At 32.8% G+C, this 16,209-nt stretch overlaps 2 protein-coding genes and 1 non-coding gene across 6 annotated transcripts; all 3 read right to left on the reverse strand.

The window, feature by feature from the left end:
* Window positions 1-1,115: 1,115 nt before the first annotated feature.
* ARPC3 (actin-related protein C3) lies at window positions 1,116-3,532 on the reverse strand. 3 transcript variants are annotated; one of them, XM_088809608.1, is made up of 5 exons: window positions 3,294-3,532; window positions 2,852-2,934; window positions 2,619-2,727; window positions 2,265-2,411; window positions 1,116-1,672 (listed from the first exon to the last, which is right to left on the reverse strand). In XM_088809608.1, the coding sequence occupies exons 2-5, from the start codon at window positions 2,852-2,854 to the stop codon at window positions 1,530-1,532; spliced, it is 402 nt and encodes a 133-aa protein (XP_088665734.1). In that variant the 5' UTR covers window positions 2,855-2,934; window positions 3,294-3,532; the 3' UTR covers window positions 1,116-1,529. The 3 variants fall into 3 exon arrangements, with proteins under 3 accessions (XP_088665734.1, XP_017982014.2, XP_007013592.2); XM_018126525.2 differs by having other exon boundaries at window positions 2,265-2,534; window positions 3,310-3,530; XM_007013530.3 differs by having other exon boundaries at window positions 2,265-2,534; window positions 3,294-3,529.
* Window positions 3,533-6,736: 3,204 nt separating this feature from the next.
* MGD2 (monogalactosyldiacylglycerol synthase 2) lies at window positions 6,737-10,472 on the reverse strand. Of its 2 annotated transcripts, XM_018126533.2 has the most exons (8): window positions 9,842-10,472; window positions 8,960-9,132; window positions 8,307-8,468; window positions 8,069-8,210; window positions 7,747-7,971; window positions 7,602-7,664; window positions 7,434-7,508; window positions 6,737-7,323 (listed from the first exon to the last, which is right to left on the reverse strand). In XM_018126533.2, the coding sequence occupies exons 1-8, from the start codon at window positions 10,157-10,159 to the stop codon at window positions 7,063-7,065; spliced, it is 1,419 nt and encodes a 472-aa protein (XP_017982022.2). In that variant the 5' UTR covers window positions 10,160-10,472; the 3' UTR covers window positions 6,737-7,062. The 2 variants fall into 2 exon arrangements, with proteins under 2 accessions (XP_017982022.2, XP_088666476.1); XM_088810350.1 differs by having other exon boundaries at window positions 8,069-8,468.
* A 4,336-nt stretch (window positions 10,473-14,808) lies between these two features.
* On the reverse strand, window positions 14,809-14,882 carry TRNAR-UCG (transfer RNA arginine (anticodon UCG)). The gene has a single exon. It is a non-coding gene; the product is annotated as a tRNA-Arg (tRNA).
* Between the last annotated feature and the right edge of the window lie 1,327 nt (window positions 14,883-16,209).

Genomic DNA, 16,209 nt, shown 5'->3' on the forward strand with positions numbered 1-16,209 from the left:
TTATTATGATTGATGGATAAGTGTACGGATGAGAAGAAGAATGTAAGTGGGTCAAATTGGGTGAAATGGACCATCAATCATTTCTGCAACAATTAGTTACTAAAATCTATGCATGTTATAGTTATTAAACAAGTAATCCAGCCAACCATCTGCAAATCACATGGCTCCAATAATTTCACTGGGCATGCGAGGATGCCCATTGCTCCGTCATACTAGTCATTGTCAATGGGGGAATCAGTGACATGCCTCCAAAAGGTGGCTAACCCACCAACCAGCCTCAATAATTCGGTTGTGCTGTAGGTAGGCCAGTTTTGCTGGAACCATTATCGTCATCAAATCATGCGCAACCACCCTTTAACAGACATTTCACTCAGAGCTGAGGGAAAACAAAACCAGTTACATTCTTTTTCTAGGAAACCCACATGTTTTCATGTAACATCTTTACTTGTTTTGGCAAATTCGGAAGATTGCATTCATTCATCCTTTCTGCTTCCCCCAGGATGTTCCCCTCTACTGTTCAAATCCACTTTTGTCTCCAAGAACAGAGAGGATAATGTTTTTTTGACAGAAACTGAAAAGCACACATCCCCTACCGGCCACTGATCATGCTCTGGTTGATATGACTTGGTTTGATGGTGGCTAAAAGCCTGTCTCCAATTAGAAATTTGAGAAGCAGAGCACAACCAAGATAGTAGCCACGTGCCAAATTAAGGAGCTCAAAAGAAAAACAGCTCAACAGCTTCTTGCTAATTGCAAAATTGTGATGGCTGCATAAAAGATGAAATTTAACCACTACTAGTGATTAAGAACCTCTTGCTTGGAATGCTGCAACTACAACAAAATAAGGGCTAGTATTGGCTTTCAAGGCTAGCAATGTTGGTTGAGCCTCACTGCTAGCAATGAATGAGAGTCTGTCAATATTTAATGTCATCAACAGAAAAGAAATAAGGAGTCAACTGCAAGAATGAATCCTCTTAAGAACTAGTACTTGCTAACATCACGGCCAAGATGGACATTGTTATAGCTAAAGGCAGCTTAAAGACCTGTTAAAAATTTTCACATGAGATGTCATAAAGTGCTCTGATATGCAAGATGACAGAACAAACATTCACTCATAGCAAAAGCTAGAGCCAAAAATTGATTGCTTAAACAACATATAGACCAGCTTGGAGTCCTAGGCTTTCATGGACTTTGAAGCCTCAAAGAAGGAAATACATATGTGGTAATGGAAGATGACCTGAGAACTAAGGGTGTGTTTTTACATGCCAGAGGAAGCACTTCCATAATCCTCAGCTCCCATGTTAACTCATAACCAAGCTTTATACCAGCAAGCAGGCTATGACGCCAAAGTGATGCTTTTTCTGCTCGCTTGTCTCATGAAGCAATGAAGACAACAAAATACTAATTTCCATCAAACGAAATGTACAAGTTAACTTCGTTACAGACATTCAAAACATATAATCTTTTCACATCAAAATTCAGCATGCTTTTACAAGTAACTTTTCATTGGATATACAACAGTTATTTTTTCATGAAGCAATGTTGTTCATGAATTTCCTTTTAGCAAATGCTAACCACCATTTATTTGGAGTTCCATTGGGCCTATAGGTGACACTCAACAGTCTCCCACTTGTTTCTTCTCTTATTTGCTTTAGATAATTCCTGAGCAGTTCTGCATTTAAGAAACTAACAAATTATACAATAGCAAATTATCAAAGCTTCAGTAGTCAAAGCAGCGAATATCATCAGAAAGGATAAGGAGCTTTCATGTAGCAGACAGAAACCAATAGTTTTACGAAATATTATAAGCATTGCAAACTTCCTTCAACATTTATTGTGTATTGATCAAAGCAATATTAGAAAACAAACAGAGTCAAAATTTTTTGTTCATCAAAACAGAGGCTTTTAAAACAACTTGATACAATCATGGCAAGAATGCTCTTTAAACAACTTGATCCCCTCAAGTTAAATCAGCATAAATTCAAGAATGACATCAAATTGTTAAGCAAAACTGTAATGGTAAAGAAGGAAGTGCATTTGATTCTCATAATTCTCAATCGTTTATGAAAAAATAATTCAAGTTATTGTTGTGAGATAAGTAAAGACAAAAACAACAAAAAGATTATGTACAGAGAAGCAGCTGAGTGACTAAAAGGATATGGTACTGATACTTTGGACAAGTTTCACAAATAGCCAGCATTTCAATATTCTATGTGACATTTAATGCACTACAAAATGGAAAAGAAAAAAGTAGGGAGATTTGCCTGCTTCCTTTTGAGACTGTGGAAGCGCAAAGAGCCCTGGGAAAGGAAAACCAGATTCTCCAGGCACCGGAACCTTTTCCAAGCCCAAGTTAATGATTGCCTTGGTCCCTTCAGCCAAGGTTCTACAGCCTTCAAGCCTCTTCAGAGCTACATTTATATAGAAAGTCAAATATATAAGGAGCTTATCTGCAGGGCTCTTAATATCAAAGTTTCTAAAGAACACGTTGGCGCGAAAGAATGTGATCGCCTCATCAACAATATCTGTTCTATCTGCAGACAACCATCTTGAATGATCAACTCAAGAATAAGAAAAGAACATAATACCCAACGAAGCTGATAAAACATAAATCCAACCTTGATCTGAAACAGGAGCAGGACCCTTTATATGACTTTTTAAAGGAAGTAAAGGGCAGCCACAGGCTTTAGTAATTCCTTCCTCATCAACAAAACTAGAATGATAAACCTGCCATATAGCAACTATTTTTAAGCGAATAGGAACAATAAATATCATAATTAAAGCTATTAAGAAATACATACATAACACAGCAGAGGAAGGGAGGGGTAAGGAAAGAGATTTATTGGGATACCATTTTCGTTGAATTCCCTTTCCAAATAAACAAAATCAAGAAATTGGATTTGCCCGAGAAGGAGAAAGGGCAACCAAATATTTCTGCAGAGAACAACAGAAGAACACCAAATTACAATCAATGGTAATGATTTTTCCACAAAAGTAAGAAATTTCCCCATCAAAATTATCAAAAAGAAAAACAAAAACTATGAAAGTACTAAATTCATAGTTTTGTAACATGGCAGTAAGAAAGACCTGAAATATTAAGAAAAAATTAGCACAAACAAATTACAGAAGCCATGAAATGCAAGATTAAGGCAAGGCATTATAGTAATGGGAAACCCGATCCGTTCTGTATAATGCACAAAAAGATATTAACATATATATATATATATATATATATATATATATATATATATATATATATCTATCTTAGGGGTCAAATAGGGAAAGAAATATACCAGCAAAATTCCTTACAAGTTTTCTGGTTGATATTGACAAACAAAGATGAACCAGGTTGGTGTTGTTTCATGCAATCATAGGGTGGAAATGGGGGAAAACCAAGAAAAAGCAAAAGATCGACCAACTTACTGCCAACGGACGCTTTCAAGTTTAACTGGGTCCTTGACGCCTTAACAACGGCAAGTCAGCAATCTCGTGCCTTTGCATTGAGCTCAACTAGTTAGCTGGGCCGTTGTGCTCCTGTCTGCCGAGACCAAGAATGAAATGATAACCCCGAAAACTAATACCCGCAAGAAAAAGGCCTTACGCACGCAAGATTGCTCGCAGGCCCAGCACGGTTTTAGGTACGTACCAATTATTAATTGTACATAGAAGTCTCCATTTTAAGTATATTGATTCTTAACTACATATGATTTCTATGGGTTACACTTTTATTTGTTTTTGTATTTACATGAATTTTAGAGGATATTTGAAAATTTTGACACTTGAGAAAGATGGAATAGAGGTAGTCAAATACCCTACTTGGGACTTTTTGAAACTACCGACCGAAGGGGAAAAGAAGAGAAAAGGAAAAGGGAGGGGGCCACCGTTGGAAAGGCCTAAGCCGACGATGGCTACAGTGTCAGGGACCAAGGAAGGGAAAGAAGGTTTAAAGAAAGGGATTGGTTAGTGGTAGAAGATGAAAGAACCTAAAATGAAAAAAAAAATTAATAATAAAAAAAGCTTCTATAGTTAGGGTTAAGTTAGAATTTTACTATAGATCAAAACTACATCGTTTTATTGAGTAGAAAGAGCCAAAAAAAAGACTTGGGCCGGATCAGTTTGGGGCCAAATCCAACCACAATTGAAGTATTTCCTAACCCATTGTTTGACCTTTTAATTTTTTATGCATTGATTAAAATTTAAGAAATTACTTTAAAAAATCTTAAGAATAAAAAATAAAATAATTAATTGAATAAATTTAATAATCACTTACCAAAGTATTGGGGGATCCTAAGATTATTTTTCACAAAGTGAAATATTTCTGAATAATTAGAAAAGCATAGGATTATAAAGTAGTGATTAAAATTGAAAATAATTTACAAAATTTCATTATCAAAATTAATAAATTTTAAAAAGTGTAATTAATATTTATTTCATTTTTAATAAGTTTATGATATAAATTATGTAGTTTATGAATAATTAATTTTAATTTATTACATTTTCTCAATTTAAATTTTATTTCATTTTTAATTTGAATGATCATAATTAAGATATACAAGAATTAAATCTTTTTGAAAATTAAAAATTATTAAAATAATAAATTTTCTCTAACAACAAGGAAGAAGAATTTTTTTTAAATGTTAGTATTTTAACATAATTATCTTTAATTTATTATTACTACTATTATTTATAGTATTTCCAAATTTAAGATTACTCCTTTTACTATTATTACTATTATCTATAATATTATTCGAACATATTGAAAAACTTTTTGTACATTTTGTATCAAACTATTTCTTTACATTTACAAAACATCGATCAATGTGATTAAGCTAAATATATATATATATATATATATATATGGTATTTAGTTTTATTTTTATTTTTCTTATTATATGTTATATACTTTTGTTTTGATTGTTGTTACGATATGTAATACTATTTACAATTATTAACATCAAATGTTGAAAAAATTTTACAAAATTCACATCAATCAAACATTTAAAAAAATATGATATTAGTATAATAAATTTTTCACTCGTTGTAAATCTCGTTGCATAGCGTAGATATGTTCCTAGTTACTACTTGAATCTTTTAGGCATTTGACAAAGGTTAATACTTCAAGTTTGATATCATAATTATTATGTCTCCAAGGAAAGTATAAGGTTTGATATTTAAGTAAAGTGAGTCTGCTATACAAAGTGAAATCCTGAGCTTGATTCAGCTACTATATATACTGTTGCTCTCCTTAGGAGATCATGAAATGCTTACAGGCTTGGTCAATAATCAAGCAGTCGTTGTTGCCAGAAACACAATGAAACTAACTGTCAAAACGAAACGAATGTAAGAATGGAAAAAGAGAGAGACAATAGATTGACATTGAGGTTTATGGAAGCAATGAATTTTCCTCATATAGAGTCAAGAGAGTGGCTGGCTAGGGTTCATCGGGTCTACTCATGTCACATGGCTTTGCATGGGTGACAAGTGTTTGTGTTGTGTGTTGGGTTATATCTATAGTACCATACACAGCACGAGGAGGGAATCGACCAAAATTCTGCCCGAGGCAGTTTATGAGCTGGCCTGGTGGTTACTTGGTCACGACAGTTGTACTTGTTGTGTATCTTTAATTCATACCCTTTGGAGTTATTAAGTATTATATTGCCTTCCCAAGGTAATACTACGCTACTAGTATGGCCAAAAATGAAAAAAGAAGAAGAAGAAGAAGACAGGGTGCTTCAAGAATTGGTCCCTCCATGACCAAAAAGAAAAAGTATTTGTCCAACGTCGAAGCAATCTGTTTGTCGGTGTTTCTCGGAAACAAGTTTTTAAACCCTTTCGAACACTCAGTTGGGTGAGCAAGTCTCAGGTGGAGTTACTCTGACTGTTTGATATCTGTCTGTTTCTGGACTTAATTTAAGGAATTTACCAATTTAACACGGGGTTCATTTCACAACTGATTCCTGTAACAAGAATTGGATCAAAATCAAACCTCTCTGGTGGACCTTTCCATATCCCTTCCCCCTCACATCGCTCCACCAGGGCAACGGTGATGAGTCAAAACAGTCTGGCATCACACCACCAACCAGACACAAGCACAGGCACACAACTCGGTTTCTTTACGCTCTTTATCTCAACTAGGAAAAACTGAAAAACTATACAGCTCATACCAACTTGTAGGCCATCAAGCTTTTTAGGCACATCTCACACCATGATAGGCCTTTTTCAACATGATTTTCTTTCATCTTTGTTAACTTTTTAATAAACAGTCAAAACAACCATTCCCTTTTAGTATCAGAGTCCAACGACCTCAAAAACATTTTTCCTCTTCTTGGGTTTTCCTTATTATGTCACTGTTTTCTCGGTAAGCTCCCTATTAATACTATGCTATTTACTTCAAAGGTATATACACCATTCCATTGGTAGTTGATTCTTATTGGTTAAGAGTCTTCAATGCCTATTGATAGTCATGGAAGTTGACCTGGCAAAGCAGGGGATACACGGTTCTTGGCTTTTAAGAGCTGCCGAAAGAAAAAAAGGGGAGTGATGTTGATTTATACCTCTAGCCAATCAATTCTTATAGGAAAGCTATCTTTTCATGAATAAGATTTTAATTTGCCTTAACTTAGAAGGAAGCTTACAACAAAAGTCATTCCGAGTCTAGCAGACATTTCATTTTACACTTAAACAAGAGTCCTTAGGTAAGACAAAAGACCAAATATTAATAAGAAAACTAACGCCATTTAAGGGGGGAATAGAAACAAAAACCTTGACCATTGCTACATAATGAGTTTACAACAGCTTCAACTTCCACATACACCTAACTTTTCCCATATGTACCCTAAATAATGCCAACCCTTCAAAACACACACAGCTTTTTTTCTTTTCTGTTTTTTTTTTTTTTGGATGAACTTGCAAAACTCGGAGCTTGTTTCAGCAGAATTTTGCGGCTCTTTTTTGGTGTAAAAAACCTCTGAGGCCAAAGAATGATTTAATATTAAAGCTTACCTGTACAGAGCTTACTAGGGAACAAATCTTAGTTACATTAGAAGATGTAGACGCTATCTATTATATTAGGCTTGTGAATGATGATGTCAACACATAAGGAACATTGGCTAGGGGCCCTCTTTGGCAGGCAAGCTCGTGGATATCCTTTACAATATCGAATACGGCCTCGGGTTGTGCTAGTTTAAGAGCATTTTCTGACATTCTCTTGAGCTCATCTGTCTTTGTGCTGAACCATTCAGCCACAATTCTAGCTGTTTCCTTTGGACTTCTGGTGAATACTCCTGCTCCATTGTCTACTACATAAGGTACATTACCCTTTTCCTGCAACCCACAGATGAAGGGTAAATGCCAATAATATAGAGTTAAATTAGAAACTATTAAAGCCATATCGTAACCGATCCAGTTACCAATAAAAAAAGTTGGTTACTAACCTGTCCTGGAATGTAGTCATTGAGAACAATTGGAAGCCCCCTTATCAAGGCCTCTGCAATGGTACCTGGACCAGCCTGCAATCCATAGAGACAGATTAATCTAAGCTATTTACATTAAGAAAGAAAATGTACAAATACCACAATCTAAATTGCAATTCATTTTCTTACTTTTGTAATTATGCAGTCACAAGCTCCCATCCATTTCTCCATCTGAGTCTCAAACCCTCTGACCTACAGTGAAGGGAAAATTTTGTTTAAGGAGTGTTTTCATTTTGCTTATATGTAATAAGTTCAAGTAGTAAAATCAAATTACCTTTACTGGGATCGTCCATTCCTCTGATTCCAATGTAGAGACAAGGGATTTGTTTCGGCCACATATTATGATTAATTGCCCTATTGGTTTCTCTTGATCTTTATCATATAGTGATTCTCCAAGAGCAATGGCCGTTTTCTTAACAGGGCCCATCCCTTCACCCCCTCCCATTAGCAGAACTGCAGGCAAATCGGGATCCATCTCAAGCTCTATCCTTAAGTCATCCTACAAAAACAAGAAAGAAAAAGGTATTACAAAAACCAGAACTCCCTCCAACTAAAGCAAGCATATAGATGAAGTGTTTTGTGTCTACAATCGTCACCTTAGAAAGAACTGCACGGGCAAATGAAGGCCGAATAGGCAGACCAAAAACCTGCATTTGGGACTCCTCAAGTCCATCACACAATGCCCGCTTGGCAACCTCCTTTGACGGGCAGTAGCATCTATTAACCCCAGGGTGAAACCTGAACAGAATTCCAATTGTTAAGATATTCAGTGGCTTGCTACATAAGGCACATGGATATGACAGAAATTCCAAACTTAAGGTTTTGTCAACTGACCATGTCGGGTGGCAGGTATTGAGGTCTGTAATTACAGTGACAAAAACTACTTTCTTTTGAAGGCCTTGCCATTTAAGAACCCAGAGAGGAATGTGTTGCATTAACGGATGCACACTAATGATAATGTCCGGCTTGTACTCCATGAGGCCAGCCTCCACCTCTCTTCAAAGACATTAAAAAAAAAGTTAAAAGTAAGGCCTTGAATCCAGTCATATTTTTATCAGTAAATTCAAACCCACTTATGTCAACTTGTCAAGCTTCAATTTTAAGAAATGATTTCATTTTGCTTGAACAGAAAACAACAATGCCAACAATCACTTTAACTTCCATCAGTTTGATTAAGCGCAAGTGGCCAAGTGGGTAATAAAGAATTCTCTTTCGTCATAGAATTCTCTAGAATAAAAGCAAAAGCATAATCATCAGTGAAAGTGAATAGAGAATCCTGAAGACCTCAAAACATATAATACTAACTGATTATTGATATAATAACAAGACTCAAAATTTTATTACATCTTGGTTACCAAATCAGGGTACAAAGGCAACACTTCCCTTTTTATTTATTTTTTTTATTTTTTGCATCTTGACCTACTTGAATTCTTCAAGTTATGGTGAAAATGGAAGATGAAAAAGTATAGTAAAGATGATTAACCTACTTGGCATAATAAGCAGCAATGGCAGCAAGATAGCAGCTATGTATCCATTTAGGAGACGTGCTGTGAAAGGCGACTTTCCAGAGTTGTACATGTTTCACCATGAACTTGTAGGACCTCTCCATGTCGTTCAATGGCCAGCCTGTATACTCTTTCCAAACATCTTTCACAATTATCTGAAGCAAAAGACGTCATCCGGAGGATCGTGAGAAAACCAATTCACAGGAAAGAATGCTTAATTTAAAATGCAAAAAATCATGAAACAAAATATTATATAGCTAAGGAATCACATGTTATGTGTTTATAAGATGCAGAAAACCAGACTTTTCCAGATTTGGGATTTGGAGCAGAATTCAGATATTAATATAGTTGGAGGAAAAGAGGAGAAATTTCCAAGAACATAGACAGGAAAAAGGAGAAAAGGGGATAATCAAAACAAGGGGAAAAAAGTTGGGAACATGAAGAACATCTTATTTCTTTTTTGTTGCTGAACAATTGATTGCAGAAGCCAAAATTCATTTACTGGGAATTAAATTGGAAGATCTAGATGAACTAAGGTTGGATATATATTGAAAAACTGGACTTATTATGATTATTATAAAGAAGTAGAGACAGGGGACAAAACACAGAAAAATCCAAGAAGAAGAAAATTGCTTGATATTGACAATTTTGCATTAGCTCTACATAAAACAAATTCACAAGGACACAAAATATCATCAAAATCACTCATAAACATAACAAATAAAAACTTGCAGACAAGAATTATTTTTTCTTAGAAGCATTGGATCCTACAATCAAAAGAAAACAAAAACACGAAAGAAACAAAACTAAAACAAAAACAATACAAAAACCATGAAAAAGCAATGACAGAATCAAGCAAATTACCCTGTATTCATCTCCAAACTCAATCCGGAAGGCATCACGGATGGCCTCAGCTGAAGCTCTATGGCCACCACCCGTATCACTCATGAGAATCAGCACATTCTTGGTTCTTTCAGCACCCATCTGCATCAACTGTATGGTCCCATAATCATCCTCGTATTCATCCTCACTCTCATAAGAACACCTCCTTTGATGACGATGATGCTGATGATGATGATAATGGCCGCTGTTGCTGCTACTGCTATAATTCCCATAAACTCTCTGCCATACCTTCTCTGTAATGGAAGCAACCTTCTTTGGCGACGATACTTTCATCACCATGGCTGCAGACGACAAAAAAAAATGTTCCAAAAATAGAAAGCAAGATATCAAGATACCAAAATGAACCCTTTTGGAGTTTAACGGTTTTAACTGTCAACTACCCTTTTCCCGCCACCGAAAAATGGGAGTTTTCCGGTGGAGAGAGAGGGAGGGGAATGGAGGTTTTGGCGAGAAATTTTGATGGCGTAGAGAGAAGGAGACAAGCAGAGGAGAAAAAATAATGATGTTGTTTAAGGTTTATGTTGAGTACAAGTTGGCAAAACGTGGAGGGTTCATAAGAAGCGCGAGGAAGTTACAATTATTTTTGGAGGAATTTTTTAGGTTCTGACGCTTGATAGGTGGGGTTTTAATCAATTTATAACCGTCAGATTCGCATTTTGTTTGGGAATGTTCGAATGATGAGAAGATTCGAATCTTCACTATGTTTTATACTTTTTTTTTTTTTTCAAATAGTAGTTTTAAAAGGCGTTTTCTTTTCAATATTTTATTTTAATACAGTAAATCTTTGTTTTTATTTGGTGTCCCTCTATTTTTGGGTATTTGAAATAAATGGCAGCTGTAACTTGCAAGACATCTATTTGGTCACTAGGATTAATGTATATTTTATTTTTATAATCTTTACCCAAATCACAATTATTATTACGTTAAATTAAGCTCAAGTGGCACGTTGATTGAAGAGATTGAAGTTTTAAGATGTATATCTAACTTAGAACCAATTGATAGTAGGTGAAGATGTCATTTTTATATTTAAATTTTCAAAATATTCACTTTTGTATTATTATTTTACTATTTTTCTTCACGTGTAGAAATAATAAACTTATTATGGGATAAACTATTACTAAAAAAATAATAACGTAAAAGCCATTGCCCGCTTTGATATCAAGTTAAATTTTTAAAAATAATATTTAATTTAAAATCAATTCACAAAAAGTGAATAGATTCTTTTTCAATATCATTGATTACAAGTACAAACAAGTTCTATTTATTTATTTATTTTTGATACATGTACATATAGTTTTTATTTACTAAAAGATAAAGCAATTAATTATTTAAGATGTGATTTTCATTTTCTCAACGAAAGTAATATTTCGAGAAAAATAATTTTATAGTAAATGTATAATTTGTGGTCGCTTAAAAATAAGACACTTTAACATCGCAAATTCAATTTTAAGTGTCACAAACAAAATGTTTTAATATTATACAACCCAATCATTAACCAAAAAAAAGTTAGATACAATCACATAATTTTAAACTTTTTTATCCTATTTTATTTGTGTAAATTCTCATGTTGGTTCTTTGGAAAAGCTTAGTAAACATTTTAATTGATTAGATTACGTACTCTCTCTAATTTTTCCCCTCCTTAGAATTGGTATAAAGTAGGATATGCTTTGGAATTTAATTTTTCCGTCTACTTTTTCTTTTTGGTGCTGACACTTAATCCTTCAACTTTAGTCTAATTAGTTACATCATGTCACCGAAAAAACGTTTTTAGTGACAGCAAAGTACCAAATCAAACTTAGTCTAATGATAGCATTGAACCCTATGCCTATTTTCAGGTCTCTTTAACCCATACCAAACCCCTCTTTTTTTATATAAATTATTTACTCTCTCTGTTCGTAATTTTTTTTTCATTGACTTTCACGTATATTAAGAAAAGAATTTTATTTTCGTATATTCCATATTATCAATTTCAAATTTTTATAACATTAGTGTACAATACATTTTAATGTCAAACGTAAAAATAAAAAATAAAAAAAATCAATTTGAAATATAGATATATGGAAAAAGTAAGAACTTTATTTTGAAACATTTTAAAAAAATAAACAAAGAAAATGAAATTGGAAGAGTATAATTTTAAATATTTAGTACTGTTAAGGGTGATTGAGAAGATTTAGGAAAAGAGAATCCTTAAATTGATTCTGCCTGCTTCACAATGATGGCTTATAAAATCTTGAACCTCCTTTAAACAAAAAGTGCTCAGTTTATTTTAAGTTCATCTATTCAATTATCGTAAAGGGAATTACTTTATACATTGTGAGTGAAATTTTTAAATTTCAAAACGAGATTAAAACATTAATACATATTTTCTTAAAATTTAATAAATTAATATGATAAAAAATCAACAATATTATAACTTTACTTGTAACATATAAAAACTCAACGAAGATTTATAAAATAATAATTCAATAGGTTTTAGAATTAATATTTGTAAATTATACTTGCCTATGCAATCTCATCAAAGACAAGTTGGAGACGTTAAAACCTTTATGACTTAACTTATGATTGGGATGGCCTTTACTTAGAATGAATTTGTAAAAGCAAGATACCTGCAGCACAATCCAAATAATTAGAATAGAAGCATTATTGAATTTAGATTACTTAGAGTATATGAATTCTTGGACCCATAACATTACTTTAGGATAAAATTTAAGTTCCAAGCTCCATACTCAACCTCAATTCCTTCCTATATCTCAGCCTTCTGTGATGGTGAGACCACCTATGGCTATATATCACTCCCTGGGATGGCTGCCTTGAGAATGATTTGTGGAAGATTGAGATGCACCAGAAATAGACCTTTTTCTGCTGGCCTTGAAAGCAAACAGTAGGAAAGAGTTAGAGATATGTGGTGGGGAGAATTGATATTTTGGGAAATTCCACAAACCATATAATTAAGGGGACAATTTGATTCCAATATTGGAGTGAGGGTCGAAGCAAGTTGAGGTGGCCGCCAGGGACCCAGTCAGCCTTTGATGGTGTGGAGAATTACATTTGGGATTTAGCAGCACAACGTTTACAAGCATCTTCTTTTGTCATTATTTACTAAAATATGTGTATTTACTAAATCTTAGCACAATACTAAGTAAAAAATAGTTTTGGTCTATATTAACGTGTAAACTTCACTTTTATATTGTCAATTCTGATTTTCATTTTTTCGTCTAATTTAAAATAATTTTTTAATATAAAAAATATATCATGATTTAAATTTGAACCTAATTCCATTCTTACTATATTGAGATAAATTTAAGTGATTTTCAAATTTAAATACTTTATCTTGATTTTCTTCTTCTTTCGCCATTTCCACTCATACTTTGACATGGTAATAATGGAAAGAACTAGAACTAGAGATTGTTTAAAGTGTTCCAATGTGATATGGAATCAAATATTATGAATCTAGGTCATTGTAAAAAGAGTTCTTGTGATAGGGAGAGGAAGCGTTGCAAACAAGTAAAAGGATGCGTCGGAGGTGACGAAGAGGAAGATTGGAGCAGTTCCTGAAGTACTGAGTGTAGTGGCAGGTAAAATAAAGTAAAAAGAGAACTAAAGAGTAGAAAAGAATTAGAGAGAGAATTTAGAGAGAGAAGCTCTCAAGTTGAGAATCTCTCAAGTTGAGAATATGTTAGCTTTGAGGGGAAGAGCCCCTTTAAATGAATTGTGAGGCTTTATATATAGTGCTAAAAGTGGCGGTTACTCAAGTATAAGCTTTAATGTGCCTAATAAATGACATTATTATGAAAAACATAAATGTGAGTAACCGTTACTGTAATTAGATTTATTAAGACTTATTCTCAAGTAAAAAGTAATAGAAAATTTATATACAAGAAAAGGTACAAGAGAAGAAGCTGTACGAGAATAGGTACAAGAGAAGAAACTGTACGAGAATAAGTACAAGAGAAGAAGCTGTACATAAATAGGTGTACGAGAATAACGTAAGAGGGTGAAATACTTGTACTTCAAGAAAAAGTTAAGAGAAAGACCTCTTAACTACCTCCATATCTGAGCCACAAAATCAAACTCTTTAGAACATCTCAAGATGAAAGCAACCCATGAACCCTGTCACTTATTCCGAGTTACTTTCACTGTCACCCAAGTGAAATGGTTATTTTATTCAAAGTAGCTATTCTACTTGTATTAGTTGTTTCATATAGAATAGTGCTTTACTTATTCTAGTTGTTCTGCTTTAAGTAGTACTCCACTTGTTCTAGTTATTTTGCGTGAAGCAGCGTTTCACTTATTTTAGTTATTCTGCGTGAAGTAGTACTTCACTTGTTCAGGTTGTTTTCTGTACAATATTATATTGTAATATAATTCTTTAAAATAACAGTATTAACCAAAATCAAGTATCCACAGTCATAAACCCTTAAGTTGAAAAACCTTGGTGTGGCACAAAAAAAAAATAGAATTGTGATTGAATATTCTATTATTCTAAAATAAAAGGGTGGTTCTCTTCTGGGTTCTCTTTACTCACCAGTTCTCACATGGCTACCCCATTGTTGAACTCAAAGAATAGCAAATCAATTCATCGTATAACTCATCTGTTACTTCCTCCATCCTACGATTAAGCTCATTATGTTCCAAAATTCTCTTACTTGAATAATAAAAAAAAAGAGGACAAATCCTATAATTTGAAAGGGTGAACGATATTTTTCTTTAACTTTTTTTTCCAACCACTATGACCCACAAATATCATTAATTACTAATTGAGGATAATTAAAGGAACGAAGGGGAGAAAGATTTGGGCTTTAACTGGGCCTCAAAGTACTGTCGCCGAAGCCCAATAAAGCAACCAAGGGGAGAAAGATTTGGGGTTTAACTGGGCCTTAAAGTAATGTCTTCGAAGCCCAAAAATAAAGCAGGAGTTAGAAAAGAACCGACCACAGTGGGAGTCGAACCCACGACCTTTTGATCCGAAGTCAAACGCGCTAATCCACTGCGCTATGCGGTCTTGGATGCGTAATTGGGCTTTTAAAATAAATAATTACGTTGAAGGACATCGACTTCACCCTCAATCCTTCTGGTTAAATCAGGTAATTCGGTTTATTTGTTGAATGATATAGTTGATATTTATATGAAAAATAATTTATCCACTAAATATTAATTTTATAGTTTGTGTGTGTGTGTGTGTGTGTATATCAAACTCTAAAGGCATTTCTTTATATTAGTATTTGTTTTCAACTACATTACATATGTATTTATAACACTAATTAATAAATTATTTAATACTATTAGATTTATTGACAAACATTTTTTTAATAAAAATCATTCAATGCATTATATTTGTTATTTATAAAAATATTATTAATATTTATAACAAATGATACTATTGAAAGCCATTTCATGTGGGTAGAATTCTTATTTACATATTGGATAAATTTTATTAATATTTACAATAAAAAAAGATTTAAAATGATAATTCAAGAAATATAATGAACAAATATCTATGTTTTTGTCAACCAAAAATTTTATCAATATTGGTGCTTCTATATATTCCAATATTTGTTGTTATGTTTAAAATTATATATAAATACAAATATTTTTCAACTGTAAAGTGTGAAATATAAATAATTAAATTTGTAATATTAATATATAAAATATTCATCACTATTAAAATTAAGAAAAATATTTTTTAATAAAAATCATTCAATGCAATTAAAATTCATTAACAAATTTAATAAATCTTATTAATATTTATAATAAGAAATTAAATTTCAATCTTTGTGTGATATTACTACTTATAATTATAAATATTATTTATATAATAATTAAATATTAAAAATTATTTTGAATGATAAATCAGCCTAATAAAAATATAATGAGTACCGGTCTTTGTGAGAGGATACCTCTTTAGCCACGATACTTTATCCAACTCGAGTTTTTGAGTAGTGCCGGAAGAGTATAGAGTAGAACTTTTTATTTTGAGTTATCTTTAACTAAACCGAAGAATTTGGTTTTAAATTTTGGATTTTAATTTTATTTGTGTTTTTTTTAAATTATTCATGTTTTATTTGAATAAGATATCTTAATTTGTGTTTAATTTTTATTTAAAATATAAGATTTTTTTTATAATTGGAGAAAAGGGGATTCGATTTAGACAGATGATCATACACCAACTAATTAGCCAAATGATCGGGTGCTATTTAAAATATAAGATTAAACAAGACAAAATTCAAATTTTGACATTTTTATTTGCATTATAAAATCTATTTTTAAATATTATGAAATTTAAGAGATATTTGATACGAAAAAAGTAAATAAAATTTTTTATGAAGTGA

The sequence above is a fragment of the Theobroma cacao genome, chromosome 9 (genome assembly GCF_053813885.1).
Source record: "Theobroma cacao isolate CCN51 chromosome 9, ASM5381388v1, whole genome shotgun sequence".
In the NCBI taxonomy this organism is placed as follows: Eukaryota; Viridiplantae; Streptophyta; class Magnoliopsida; order Malvales; family Malvaceae; genus Theobroma; species Theobroma cacao.